The sequence below is a fragment of the Gobio gobio genome (assembly GCF_949357685.1).
Source record: "Gobio gobio genome assembly, chromosome: 7".
Lineage (NCBI taxonomy): Eukaryota > Metazoa > Chordata > Actinopteri > Cypriniformes > Gobionidae > Gobio > Gobio gobio.
The window spans coordinates 38,280,048-38,294,691 of record NC_137103.1 but is presented as its reverse complement, the minus strand read 5'-3'; the positions used below and the strand labels follow the sequence as shown (position 1 = coordinate 38,294,691).

At 41.9% G+C, this 14,644-nt stretch overlaps 1 protein-coding gene across 1 annotated transcript in view; it reads left to right on the top strand.

Annotated features, from left to right (window-relative positions):
* Positions 1–14,644, top strand: part of nalcn (sodium leak channel, non-selective) — a 115,249-nt gene that overhangs the window by 5,261 nt on the left and 95,344 nt on the right. The window contains 7 exon segments of the mRNA XM_079821184.1: positions 197–379; positions 2,582–2,665; positions 2,774–2,913; positions 2,988–3,116; positions 5,579–5,730; positions 10,214–10,356; positions 14,535–14,639. Coding sequence (XP_079677310.1) covers positions 197–379; positions 2,582–2,665; positions 2,774–2,913; positions 2,988–3,116; positions 5,579–5,730; positions 10,214–10,356; positions 14,535–14,639 — 936 coding nt within the window.

Below are 14,644 nucleotides of genomic sequence, written 5' to 3'. Positions count from 1 at the left end.
GTCACTTTTGGATGGTTAATAGTGAATTTTGCTTTTCGGGTAAACTTAAAAACCAATCCCCTTTGCGTAGTTTATAGTGGACAGACACAACCCACGACCCATTTTTGACAGTATCCGATCAGTCAAGACAAGGTGCAAAACCTAAAACCCAGAGTATGTGCCACATTCTTAAACAGATTGTGTTCTTTGTCCTCAGTGGGTTCATTCTCTCCTGCGGGCCTGTGCTATAATCAGTGTTATTTCGGTCTGTATGAATACACCTAAGACCTTTGAGCACTACCCGCCCCTGCAGTATGTCACCTTCACCCTGGACACACTGCTGATGTTCCTCTACACTGCAGAGATGATTGCCAAAATGCATATCAGGGGTATTATCAAGGTAACACACTCAATCAGTATTGTCTTGATTTATAGTGGAAATAGAAGAGGGGGAGGCTGTGTCCTTTGGAAAGTGAAAAAAATTGGCTAAATAACTTGTGGGCAGTTTAATTGGTGAATCAGGAATAACAACCCCATAGCAAGATATTGAATAGTAAATAATTTGCCTTCTGAACCAGCCACAAGATGCATGCAGGATTTCTTCTGGCTTGGAAAGCAGTAAGGCTTATGTAGAAGATAGAGTAATTAATTTGTTTTGTTTTTTATCCCTGAGATTGTACGAGGACAGGGTGATTAACCTTGCGGCAATTATATGCTAAGTTAACACATGCATTTTAATTTTATTGAAGGAGAGTAACTCACATCATTATTATACAGTGACCTCAACTCAGTTAATTAGGCCAGTCTATTTGTTTTGCATTTCCATCTTTGGAGTGCTTATGATCTGTGAAAATCAGACTTGTGTTTTTCTTTATCACTGTCAGCACGCATATTTTTGTTCATTCTGGACTCGGACACAGCATTATGAACAGTTACTAATGCAGTAGTCTAAGCATTGATTTAATGTAATCTGTTGTGAATTAGGCCATCTCTTTTCGTTTTATTAAAGGGTTAGTTCTCCCAAAAATGAAAGTTCTGTCATTAATTACTCACCCTCATGTCGTTCCAAAACCTTGACCTTCGTTCATATTTGGAACACAAATTAAGATATTTTTGATGAAATCCGAGAGCTCTCTGACCCCATAGAAAAACAAAAATAACAACTTTATTCAACAATTCACGTCTGTGTCAGTCTCATATGCTGTTGACATAGTCACAGTGATACAGTGCAGCGCTTCCGAGTAACATCAGTGCTACACCAGAACGCCAGCTTACCAATGGCTAATGCTGGTCACGTGAGCACCGCGACGCATGTGTGTGATGCTGACGCAGGACCTGGCCAACGTAAACTGTGTAGGAGACTGACACAGAAATGGTTGAATAAAGTTATTATTTTAGTTTTTTGCGCACAAAAACTATTCTTGTCTCTTCATAAAATTTAGGCTGTAAGTCTTACGGGTTTGAAACGACATGTGGGTGGGTAATTAATGACCTAACCCTTTAAGTAACTCATTCATCAGCATTATCTATTTCAAATTCAGTCTCTCTTACTTACCAATAATAAAGTCAGTCAGACATTCACACAATTGTTAAGCTACCCGTTTAATAAATCATGTTTGTGGCCTACTAATAACAGTGTGAGATCTGAGCACTGGAGCTGATCAGAGGCTCTGAAATCCCAGAGGATTGTCTTGGGAGAACAAGTGTTTCATCCACTGAAGTATCTGTCTCTCTATCAAAGAAAACCCACTGGAGCGTGATGACAGTCTGCACTCAAGCAAACAAACCTGAGCATGTCACACCTCTGATGTCATTTCCTGTGCACCAGCTGCATGTGTGAATTGGTAGTTGACATGACAAACCATGTGGTGTCACATGCTGTGTGACATGCTGCCCTATTTTTAAAACAAACCCTTTGTCCTCATTTTTTTTTAAACTATATGGAATATACTCTGTTTCAAAAAATATATCTCACCCCTGCTGCATTTATTTGATCAAAAATACAGTAAAAACAGTCATACTGTGAAATATTATTGCAATTTAAAATACTTAGTTTCTATTTTGCTATATTTTAAAATATTTAAAAAAAATGATTCTTGTGATGACGACAGCTACATTTTCAGCATCATTACTCCAGTCTTCAGTGTCACATGATCCTTCAGAAATCATTCTAATGTGATGACTTACTTCTCAAGAAACATTTCACATCACTATCGATATTAATATCGATGTTCTGCTTAATATTTTTGCCATTGAGATCACTTGAAAAAAGTGTCTCGATCACCCTGAATTCACCCCTAGTTATTGTTTCATGGGAATGGTATGCTTCCACCTGAATATTTACTCTTCCACTAGAGAAATAGTTTGATTGTTCTCATTACCTATATTTTTTGTCATGTTTCCTTTTTTTTAGATGCTTAGGATGCACACTTGTTAGCCAATGTCTGGCAGGATAAATACTCTGAAATGCTCACATTGCAGAATATGGCTTGCTCTGTTGTTAACAGCTGCCTCAATCTTTCATTAGACCGGTAGACCAGCTGCCACTCACCTGTGGACTTTCATTTACAGCCTGTGTCTTATCACCTGCCTCTGTTTCCAGGGAGAGAACTCCTATGTTAAAGACCGCTGGTGCATGTTTGATGGCTTCATGGTGGTCTTCCTCTGGGTCTCTCTTGTGCTTCAGGTATGGAACTTGTGTTATTTCCAAATTGAATTGTTTCTTTCAAATTAAAAAGGAGTGATCTTCATAGATAACTCCTCTCATCCACTTGTTCATCTGAATGGTCACAAGGTGTTTGAAATAGCAGAGCTTGTGGACCAAATGTCACCCTGGGGAATGTTACGCATACCGAGGGCCCTCATTATGATCCGAGCCTTCCGAATCTACTTTCGATTTGAACTGCCGCGCACCCGGATAACCAACATTCTCAAGTAAGAGCCCCGCAAGAATCTGAGAAATGTCGTCTTGTTTCCATATCATCCACTTAAAATTCACTTCCTTTCAGGCGGTCGGGGGAGCAGATCTGGAGTGTGTCCATATTTTTACTGTTCTTCCTGCTCCTGTATGGAATCCTGGGGGTTCAGATGTTTGGCACCTTCAATCATCACTGTGTCACCAATGATACGCAGAAAGGGTAAGCAAGTTTTATCATCATTATTCTCTTTAAATCCAATAAAATAATTTAACCTAATAGCCCAAGAAATCAAGAAGTTCTCTTTGTGTGGTGAGTTTTATCACACTCCTTGTGTTTTATTATCCCTGGGATGAATCAGGGGATTTAACATTATGCTGCAGTTTTTCCTGGCATCAGCGCGAGATAAGAAGTATGAGTCTTGTTGCTGTACACCTCCCACACACATCTGTTCTTTGGAATACAAATCCCATCAGCAGCTGTAAACTGTATTAATAACAGATCATCATTTTCATCATGTGATGTCACGGCCTCACAAATACTCCAGTAAGAACAGCCACATTATATGATGTGTTTTTCAGAATTTCTCATTCATATATCATCCTGGCGCAATTCCTGTCTAAAAATGAACAGTACATCTTGCTGGAACACTCGCACACATTCCAACTTGAGAGCGTGACGAAAGCAGGGTTGAGCGCAGTCTTAATGCAGTGTGTGTATGGAGCTGTGGAGGTGGTTGAAACCCAGGCCTATTTAATATTCCCTTGTAGATGAGTGGCGTGTCAGAGCCGGCTCTAAAACAAAGAGCCTAAACCATCAGCAACAGAGGAGTGTGCCGAGCTCTAATCACAATAATTAACGTTTCCTGTGTTGCCTGGGCATCATGCACATGCTCGCCTCTTTTCAGCAGCCTGGCCTCAATCCGTCTATATGTGCATGAGAGAAAAGAGCTCTTACATTGCGAGATATCTCACTGACTGATATTCAAAGTATTATCATTCAAAAGGTGTTAGGCGCAGGTTAAAAAAAATATTGTTTGCCTTTGCCATATAATATATGTAGACGGGCAGGATTTTCATGCATCATGCAAGTGGAAGTGGAAGTGTATTTCGGAAAAACTCAGTGTTGATTATTGTGTAGCACTACAATACTTGTCCTTGGCACAATGTCGCTATCTGAATTACACAGGGATTCAATGGGATAAATGTGCTAGGGAGTTTGCCAGACTTGTGTCTGTTGGGGATACATTTTTAGATTTGATGTCACAACGTTTTATTTTTTAGGTGCTTAAAATATGGATGAGCACAGGCTTTGTGACCTTGCCAATCATAAACTGTCACCTTGTTCAGAAAATGTCCCACACATTTCTCTCAATTACAGACATCATGTTATGACTGATGATCAATATGATACAATCTCTGTTTCAGTCTCTATTTCTAAGCATTTTAAATCCATTTAAGTGTACAGTACTTAGTAATAACACCACTATTTTTTTTATCTAAGTGGTAAAATAAGTATTAATCAAAAGGCATGTCCATTTTGAAATAAAATGGATAATTTTATGATGTTATCAGTATCTTTTTGCTTGTGTTTGTAATCAGTTTTTTTCAGGGCTGATCTATTTGCCGGATTATTTATCACTGTATAATTGAAGCTATTTTGATTCACCGCTGTGCCTCTGATTGTCCTTTGTGATACTGCAATCAATGATCTCTACTCGTTTCAAAGTCTTTAATAAACAATTTGAACGTATGTCTGGCGAGCCAATTTGAAAGCATTAATTTTCATTAGAGACATCAAGTGCCTCCTGAAGTAACACCTGTGGACCAAACTAAAGCTGTATGCATGTGTATGTGTGTTAGAATAGATATACCATTTATAATCTTTCAGGAGTGCTAAGTCCCGTTCTGTTTATAGACAGTTCAGTTATGAAATAGAGCAGATACAGTCTATAAGCTAAGCAACATCTAAAAATGAAAATGAAAGAGAATGAAAGTAGCAGGTGTGTGTTTGTAAAGAAGAAACACAGGAGAAACAGATTGTCTGATTTACACAACAAAATTGAGTTTCCCTTGTGTTGCTTTTGATTAATGTATTTCTCTAAAATTTTCAATCTAATAGATTAAATTATATAGGTCGAATGTGAACCAAACAAGTACTCAAAAATTATTTTTGCTGTTGACATTACTGAAACTCGATTCCTAGCATTCTTTTCATAGGACTTACTGTAATGTGCAAAGTAAAACCGTTCTTATTTTATATGTTATTGAGCAAGATGAGAAAAGGGTGAGACTTTATAGTGTTTAATGTTTAATTATGTTGGTATTTAGAACCATTTCAAGTACACTGTGTTACCATTGTGCTGAAGAGCTTTTTCTCTTATATATGAGGACGGATATATGCATGTATGAGGACGGATATATGCATGTATGAGGACGGATATATGAATATATGTATTCTCCTGTAAAACTACTGTCTCATGTACAGGGCAGTTAGAGTCACACCTGTTAGTAAATACGGTTGTCAGTCCCAAATGCTGACTGTGTGAGTTGCCAAAGAGCACCAGGATAACACTGCTAGTCTGTGAGAAAACACCAGATGGCCTGTTACAATATAATGGTTAATTTGATCAGATATAACATTTGATGATGATTCTTTGAAAACTCACTCTGGTCTTTTTCCAGTAATGTGACATGGAACAGCCTTGCGATCCCTGATACACACTGCTCTCCAAACGGGGAGGGTTATCAGTGTCCGGCAGGGTTTAAGTGTATGGATCTTGAAGACTTGGGACTTAGCAGACAGGAACTCGGATATAGTGGCTTCAATGAGCTTGGTGAGTCATTGCGGCATTTACATGATTAAATGATGTTTGTCATTTTGTTTCTTCTCTATGTAAATTTTTCGTCCACTCTGTTTTCTTGCCTGTGCAAAATTACAGCTTCATTCAAATGTAAAATCATATTAGCAATACTGTGGTAATAATTGATATCAGTTGATATTAGTTACCATGCATATAATAATACACTATATTGCTAAAAGTTTTGGGGACGCCTACCTTTACATGCATATTAACTTTATTAAAATTGCATTACCCTTTGCAGCTATAACAGTTTCAACTCTTCTGGGAAGGCTTTCCACAAGAGTGTGTTTATGGGAATTTTTGTCCATTCTTCTATAAGCGCATTTGTGAGATCAGGCACTGATGTTGGATGAGAAGGCCTGGCTCACAGTCTCCGCTAATTCATTTCAAAGGTGTTCTATCAGGTTGAGGTCAGGACTCTGTGCAGGCCAGTCAAGTTCCTCCACACCAAACTTATTCATCCATGTCTTTATGGACCTTGCTTTGTGCACTGGTGCGCAGTCATGTTGGAACAGGAAGGGGCCATCCCCAAACTGTTCCCACAAAGTTGGGTGCATGAAATTGTCCAAAATGTCTTGGTATGCTGAAACATTAAGAGTTCCTTTCACTTGAACTAAGGGGCCAAGCCCAACCCCTGAAAATCAACCCCACACCATAATCCCACATCCAACAAACGTTACACGTGGCACAATGCAGTCAGGTAAGTACTGTTCTCCTGGCAACCGCCAAACCCAGACTAGTCCATCTGATTGCCAGACAGAGAAGCATGATTCGTCACTCCAGAGCACACGTCTCCTCTCCACTGCTCTAGAGTCTAGTGGTGGTGTGCTTTATACCATTGCATCCAACGCTTTGCATTGCACTTGGTGATGTAAGGCTTGGATGCAGTTGCTTGTCACAGAAACCCATTCCATGAAGCTCTCTACGCACTGTTCTTGAGCTAATCTGAAGGCCACACAAAGTTTGGAGGTTTGTTGCTATTGACTCTGCAGAAAGTTGGCAAATTCTGCGCAATGTGTGATTTTACGTGACCTACCACTTCGTGGCTGAGTTTCTGTTGTTCCCAATTGCTTCCACTTTGTTATAATACCACTAACAGTTGACCGTGGAGTACTTAATAGTGGGGAAATTTCACAAATGGACTTCCATTGCACAGGTGGCAACCTATCACGGTACCACGCTTGAATTCACTGAGCTCCTGAGAGCGACCCATTCTTTCACAAATGTTTGTAGAAGCAGTCTGCATGCCTAGGTGCTTGATTTTATAAACCTTTGACCTTGGAAGTGATTGGAACACCTGAATTCAATGATTTGGAGGGGTGAATGTGCATAGAATGTGCATTAATGTAAAATGGTTCTGAATACGGCTTACCCAATTTAGATAAAGAAACTATCTGCTTTATAATCCACTTTTTTATGTCTCCCAACTTGGCCAGTTTGTCCTGCTGTTGCTAAAAATATTATATTATGAGGAACTATAAGCCTGATTGGCCTAGTTTTAGTTGTCTCTGGAAAATTATACCATCTCTGCCCTTTGTATTTATTTACAGTGATTACGAGCAATTATGTCTTTTTTGACAAAGTGTGATTAATTATAGCATTGTTGGCTGAATCGGTCTGAGTTGATCTATGCATTGTGCAAGATAAATGCCCTCTCTCTCTGAATTTCGTAAATGTAATATTTTCAGCAAAGCTTATATTTCAAAGCATTGTGAAGGCAGCTTCACAAATAGACCAGTTTATTTAAGCACCTTGATCTGTACGAAGCAGCATGCCATATTTTTATCGCTTCCATTTGAGATAAATCCACTAGAAAGGTGCATCGAGCAGTGCCACTAATCTCCAAATAGCCATGAAGTGAGGCTTTTCCCTAGAAAAACAGTTGTGGCTTTGAACCGTTGACTTACAGAACATTGAGATCTGCAAAAGGGCCCTTCTTCGTCCTCTTTATAGAGTTCAGTACAAAGATAAGTCATGTATAAGTCAACCAGAACCGCTCCTGCATCAGTGATCTGTCATCCATTCATCCGTGTACACAGCGTGGTTTGCAGCCTCAACAACAACGGCTTATTTTGGCTTTCAAGTTTCACGGAGCCAGAAACATAAAGTATGATTGGAAAAAGTCCCATATCAGGGTTAATATCTTTTTTTGCAGATCCACCTGGACTGCCAAAATTTTCACACATGTATTTATTTTATTTCAATTAAATCTCAATATCTTTAATTTAAAACTGTAATAACAGAGTTGTAGGAACACAGTCAAGACTTTTGGAATATTGTCTTTTTTTTCATTGAGTCTTGATATCCTTTCTTAGACCATCCAGTAAGATATGGGAATAGGGTTTCCTTTGCTAGGCATCTCTGGACACAATGATTTATCCCTAAGTGATTTTTAATGGGAGTCCTTAGTTTGCCAAGTACAATTCCTTCTAATTCATCCAGGGAAAGACTCTGTTACTGTTTATACTAAAGCATGTACTTTATCTAATGTGAATTACATATTGATTTAACACAGTTTTGTGAAAAAGCCAAGTGAAATATTGTATTTAATCAATATGGGTCCCTGGAAAGGATATGTGTATGGTTGGTGACGCTAACCTTTATAGGGCCCTGCCATTGTCCTTGGCCCATTTTGCCCTCGGACCTGGTGGGAAATGGCAGGAAGCAGAACTGAGTGGCATGCTTCCTGCTGGCCTTTGGCAGCCATATCACAGCACGGCATCATGGGTCACCGTGAGTGCAAAGATAACATCATTGAGGGCTTGGAACTAGAGAGCACATCATACACTATGCATATAAAATAAGTCTGTTTATGATGTCATTTCCTAGCTGTGGAAACAGTGTTATTTTATTATTACTTATTGCAGTATTTATTTATATTTAGAATACTTTTTTGTATATTTCCTTTTTTCATTTTAATTTCATGCTGCATCCCAATTGGCCTATTTATACTATGTCCTAAAAGTATGTACTCTTTTTGTGAAGAAAAAGTACATACTTTTTGAGTGTGTAGCAGAAGAGTAGGCAAGCTTTGGGACATACTACTTTGTCATAATTGTTTCTTTAACAGACCGCTTTGCCGCTTAGTTACGTGCATCCTGTCACCATTTAGCTGCCCTGTCAATCATCTTGTCACAGTTAAAATCCTCCACATTCAATTTCATTTACTTTCTAACTGTATCGGAGAGAAATGTAGCACATTGATCTGCCAGTCGTGGGTCTTTCATGCAGAGAACTCACCTCGTGTGTTTGCAATTTGCATGATGCATTTAAAAATTAATGACCAAACTTATCTTTATAAAAGTTCACAGTGCTGTTGCAGATTATATAATGTGGATAACATTAAATAAATATGTTTTCGTCGGTTTAGATACTGATTATTAATATATCATCCCAATGTTTTTTTTAACACTTTTTAGCCGCGCAATGGATTGTGAGCAATATTAGCCGTTAGAGTGTGCACGGATCTGCACTTTGAATTCTTACTGGAAATAGTAGACCATCCGGGTATTTTTGGAATACTCATTTCAACGTACTACGATTTAATTACATTCATTTAAGACGGATAGTACGTGAATTGGGACGCAGCAATAGTTTGTTTTAGTAATTTTGTTATGTGCTTCTGTTATTTTTATTAGTTGTCAAGGCAACATTTTACATTTTTGTTTAAGATCTATTAAGTTTGTTTTTCATCTAATATATCTATTTTATTTTCGTCTTTATTTCAATTATTACACATTTAAAGAGCAACTATTTATAACACCATCACATTTTATTTTTACTATACATTTTCTACATTACATTTACTATACAGTACTTTAGAAAAAGGAGGTAATTCCTGGAGAGCGCTGTCCACGTTGGCATTCCAAGAAAAAATGCTTTGTGCCATGATGGTGCCATAATGACGTTCATCCATAGACATTTTTATTATATAGAAAAGACTATGAAATACTCTGCTAGACATCTCCTTTTGTGTAAAACAGGGTTTGGAACAGTGTGATGGTGGCTAAATAACAGAATTAATACTGTAAATAACTGCAGACTATTCAAATAAGTTCCTTGAGGATTTTCCCTCTTTCCTCTCATCTTTTATGAAATCACACTGGTATGATCAAAAAGACAAAATACAGCAAAGCCATGAATCCAATCTGTCCTTGAGTGTGTAGTTCTTCATAGCCGAGTTCCTTTGATATACTGTTACACTCCTGCACAACATGGAACCAAAGAGTACTTTTGAAGTGCGGATAACCATTCAGCTGTTTGGAGACAGAAACACATAGCTGGGTAATAGGAAGCACCTGACAAGGTTCTCTAATGCCAAGACTGTGTTTATGTCTGAATTTTTGTGTCTCAGTGCCCAGTCAGACCACTCTGGGACCTCTCAAACATGAGCTTCTCCCCCTCCTCTGTTCTCTCATGTCCCCGTCATGACCCTTCTTGTCATCTCCTCTTGCAGGAACCAGTATATTCACCGTATATGAGGCCGCGTCTCAGGAGGGATGGGTCTTCATCATGTATCGAGCCATCGACAGCTTCCCACGCTGGCGCTCATATTTCTACTTCATCACGCTCATCTTCTTCCTCGCATGGCTGGTCAAGGTGCAAAAAAAACGTTTCTTCTCACACCAGCGATCTGCAAAAAGCATAGTCATAATCTGCACAAGGATTATTCATCATTTCTAGTCATATAAAAGTCAAGTATATTAAAAATGTAGTACTTTCTTACTTGTACTCAAGTAAAACTTTGAATTACTTTTACTTGAATAAAAGTAAGAAAGTACTAGATTTCTAACTAAATTAAGTATTAAATGTATTTTAAAATGAAATGTAGTGCAGTAAAAAGTACAACATCATGCTTTAGAATGTTGTGAAGTAAAAGTTTTCCAAAGAAAAACACTATGATAAAGTACAGACACTTGAAAATTGTAGTAGAGTAAAAATAATTCACTACTGTCCGCCTCTGCTTATGCATTAATTTGATCAGAAATAGAGTAAAACTCTAACAACATAATAATAAATATTTAATAAATATTATAATAACTGTTTTCTTCTTTGCTATATTTTAAAATGTATTTTATTTCTGTGATGACATGGCTGAATTTTCAGCAGCCATTACTCCAGTCTCCAGTGTCACATGATCCTTCAGAAATCATTCTAATATGCTTATTTGAAACATTTCTTATTATTATCAGTGTTGAAAACAGTTTTTCCCTTTCATTCAGTCACTACGACATAACGTTAGTGACTAATGAATGGGGGTTTCGCTTAGAAGCCAATTACCTTCGAGGAGTCTAACAACGCCCAATGGCAGTGCCAATGCCATGGGCATGTGGAATTTGCATTCGTAACTCCGCCCCACAGCATGGGTATATAAGGAAGTACGCTGGCAACATCGCATTATGTTTCTGCTTTGGAGCCAAGAGCATCTCTTCACTCCTTCAAGCCTGCTAACTGAGTCTTTGTCAGCCTTCGAGACGAGCAGCTTTCCAGTGGCGTTGGTGTCTATGGCGCGTTCCAGCGATCACATACTTCCTGCGCAGTGGTCTGCTAGACAGCTGGTGTGTGTTTCCCTGGGCGCTTCGGCGTCACTGCGAAGCTTCATTTCACAAAAGAGCTTGCACGTGACAAAAGACTCGAGGATCTTCGTTAAGAAGTGAGAGTCCCCTCTGCCACACCCCAATCTACCGTCTCCACGAGAGGCGGTACTTTGGCTGGTGGCCAGGGTGACCTGAGGGTGACGGTGTGGAAAAAAGCCCAGAAGCTCATGCCTCGGGCCACACCCCCCTCTAGCGCACCGCAACCCATGAGTGTCCAGGCAGAGAGCGCCGGCCCGGCTCCCCCCAACCCCCCAAGCGAGCGGACACGTTTCCTCGATGCCCCCATATCCCAGGCTGGCCTCTTCGGCGGCGCGGTTGAAAACTTCGGCCAACAGTTTTCAACCGCCCAGAAGCAGACTGAGGCTATAAAACATATACTGCCCCGGCGGCCAGCTGCTGCCTCCACCCGCGTCTTCACGAAGATTGTCGAGGCAGCCCTTGCGCCACTCAGGCAGCATGGGGTTCGCATACTGAACTACCTCGACGACTGGCTCAAAATGAATCACTCTCGAGAGCAGGTGTGCGAACACAGAGACCTAGTGCTCCTGCACTTAGCCCGTCTGGGCCTTCGGGTCAACTGGGAGAAGAGCAAACTTTGCCCCGTGCAGAGGATCTCTTTCCTCGGTATGGATATCGACTCGGTCGCCATGTGCGCAGCTTACCAGCTTTGCCTCCGTCAAATCGAGAGCAAGAGTGCGGTTCCACTGAAACTGTTTCAGAGGCTCCTGGGGCATATGGCATCTGCAGCCGCGGTGATGCCGCTCGGATTGCTTCATTTGAGACCGCTTCAGCACTGGCTTCGCGATCGAGTCCCGAGATGGGCATGGCGGTCTGGCACGCTCTGGGTCCTAGTAACTCGGGCCTGCCTTCAGGGCACTCACCCCGTGGTCGAACCTCAGTTTTCTACGGGCTGGTGCGCCCTTAGAACGAGTTTCCAGGCATGTTGTTGTGTCAACAGATGCCGCCACGGCAAGACCTGGTTCTCGGAACTCTTACTCCTTGCGACAGCCCCTCCCTGGCCTATCCCTCTGAGGAAGGACCTCCTCACTCAGAGATGGGGCACCCTCTGGCACCCGCGTCCCAAGCCCTGGAACCTCCACGTGTGGCTCCTGGGCGGGACGTGGCAGGTTTGAGTACCCTACCACCTCCGGTGGTGGTTACCATCACTTCCGCTAGGGCAGAGTCCACTCGGCATGCCTATGCGTTGAAGTGAAACCTCTTCGTCACCTGGTGTTCTTCCCGCCAAGAAGACCCCTGGAAATGCCCGATCGGGTCCATGCTCTCATTCCTCCAAGAAGGGTTGGAGCGAAGGCTGTCTCCCTCCACCTTTAAAGTTTATGTGGCCGCAATATCTGCCCTCCACGACCTCTTGGAAAACAAAAAGGTAAGTCAACACAACCTGGTCATCAGGTTACTGAGGGGAGCCAGGAGACTAAATCCTCCTCACTCTCCCCTCGTACTCTCTTGGGACCTCTCAGTAGTCTTAGATGCTCTGCAGAGGCCTCCCTTTGAGCCTTTGCGGTCAGTCGATCTTTAGTTCTTGTCTATGAAGACCGCGCTCCTGATCGCATTGGCCTCCATCAAGAGGGTAGGGGACCTGCAGGCATTTTCAGTTGACGAAGCGTGCCTGGAGTTCGGGCCGGCTAACTCTCACGTGATCCTGAGACCCCGGCCCGGATATGTGCCCAAGGTTCCCACCACTCCGTTCAGAGACCAGGTGATGAACCTGCAAGCGCTGTCCTTGGAGGGGGCAGACCCAGCCTTGGCATTGCTCTGTCCAGTACGCGCTCTCCGCACTTACGTAGACAGAACGCAGTGTTTAAGGACCTCAGACCAGCTCTTTTTCTGTTATGGTGGAGAGCGGAAGGGAAGAGCTCTCTCAAAGCAAAGGCTGTCTCACTGGATAGTGGACACCATTGTTTTGGCTTACCAGCAGCAGGGTCGACCATGTCCCCTTGGGGTTAGGGCCCACTCCACCCAGAGTGTGGCCTCCTCTTGGGCTCTAGCGCATGGCGCCTCGCTAACAGACATCTGCAGAGCTGCAGGCTGGGCGACACCTGACACACTCGCCAGATTCTACAATCTCCGAGTGGAGTCTGTGTCTGACTATGTACTCGCCTCCACTAGTGGCCGGTAATGGACTATGCTCAGGTGTCTTCGCTTGCTCGCCATTCCACTCCACGGATTGGATACGTGCAATATTCTCCTCAGGTGAGCTTCCCGAAAGCCCTGAGTTCCTCCAGCACTGTCGATGCCGACACCAGTAAGTCCCTGCCACCACTGGGGTTAAAAATCCACCTTCTGCTGGTACCCCAGAGTTCTCCATATGCAGCCCTCAGTGGGTCATATGTGTACTCTCTAAGTCCTCCCTACGGGTAGGCATTTTGGCATATCTCCACTGGAATATACTTCCCAGTGTAGCTTGGTATTCCTGTGATAAGTGGGAGTCCTTCGTCCGTACTAGTCTTACGACAGGGTACTCACACTTACGCAGGGCACTGGAAGACAGCCGAGTGGCGTCACTGTATTGGGACCCCCATTCGTTAGTCACTAACGTTACGTCGTAGTGACTGAACGAAAGGGAACGTCTCGGTTACGTATGTAACCCTCGTAACGTCCCTTTGCCACATCCGCTGTACTGCTGGAACGGCCGCGAGTTCAGTCTTGGCTCCGCGGCAGATAACATAATGTGATGTTGCCAGCATACTTCCTTATATACCCATGCTGTGGGGCGGAGTTACGCATGCAAATTCCGCATGTCCATGGCATGGCCATTAGACTCCTCGAAGGTAATTGGCTTCTAAGCGAAACCCCCATTCGTTAGTCACTAACGTTACGTCTCCGTTCCCTCCTCAGGGAACGAGGGTTACATACATAACCGAGACGTTCTGCGTATTTTTTGTGTGGAAACCATGATTCTTTTTTCAGGAATCTTTGATGAATAGAATGGAAGCTCTGCTAAAAGAATCTGTGGCTATCAATTACCAAATAAGGAAATACTTGAGGTTTGAATTCAAAGGCAACAGTTCTGATATGTTATATATGATATATTGTATGCATTTTATCATCAACACAGATCTGTATTCAGACTTTTCACGTACATGCCAGTCTACAACCACAAGTATTTAATAAAATTATAATTTATGGGCATTCATTCATTTCATTTGCTTGTGTTCCCAGAATGTGTTCATCGCTGTGATTATTGAAACTTTTGCTGAGATCAGAGTGCAGTTCCAGCAAATGTGGGGGTCCCGGAGCAGCACCACGTCAACAGCTACTACACAGGTACA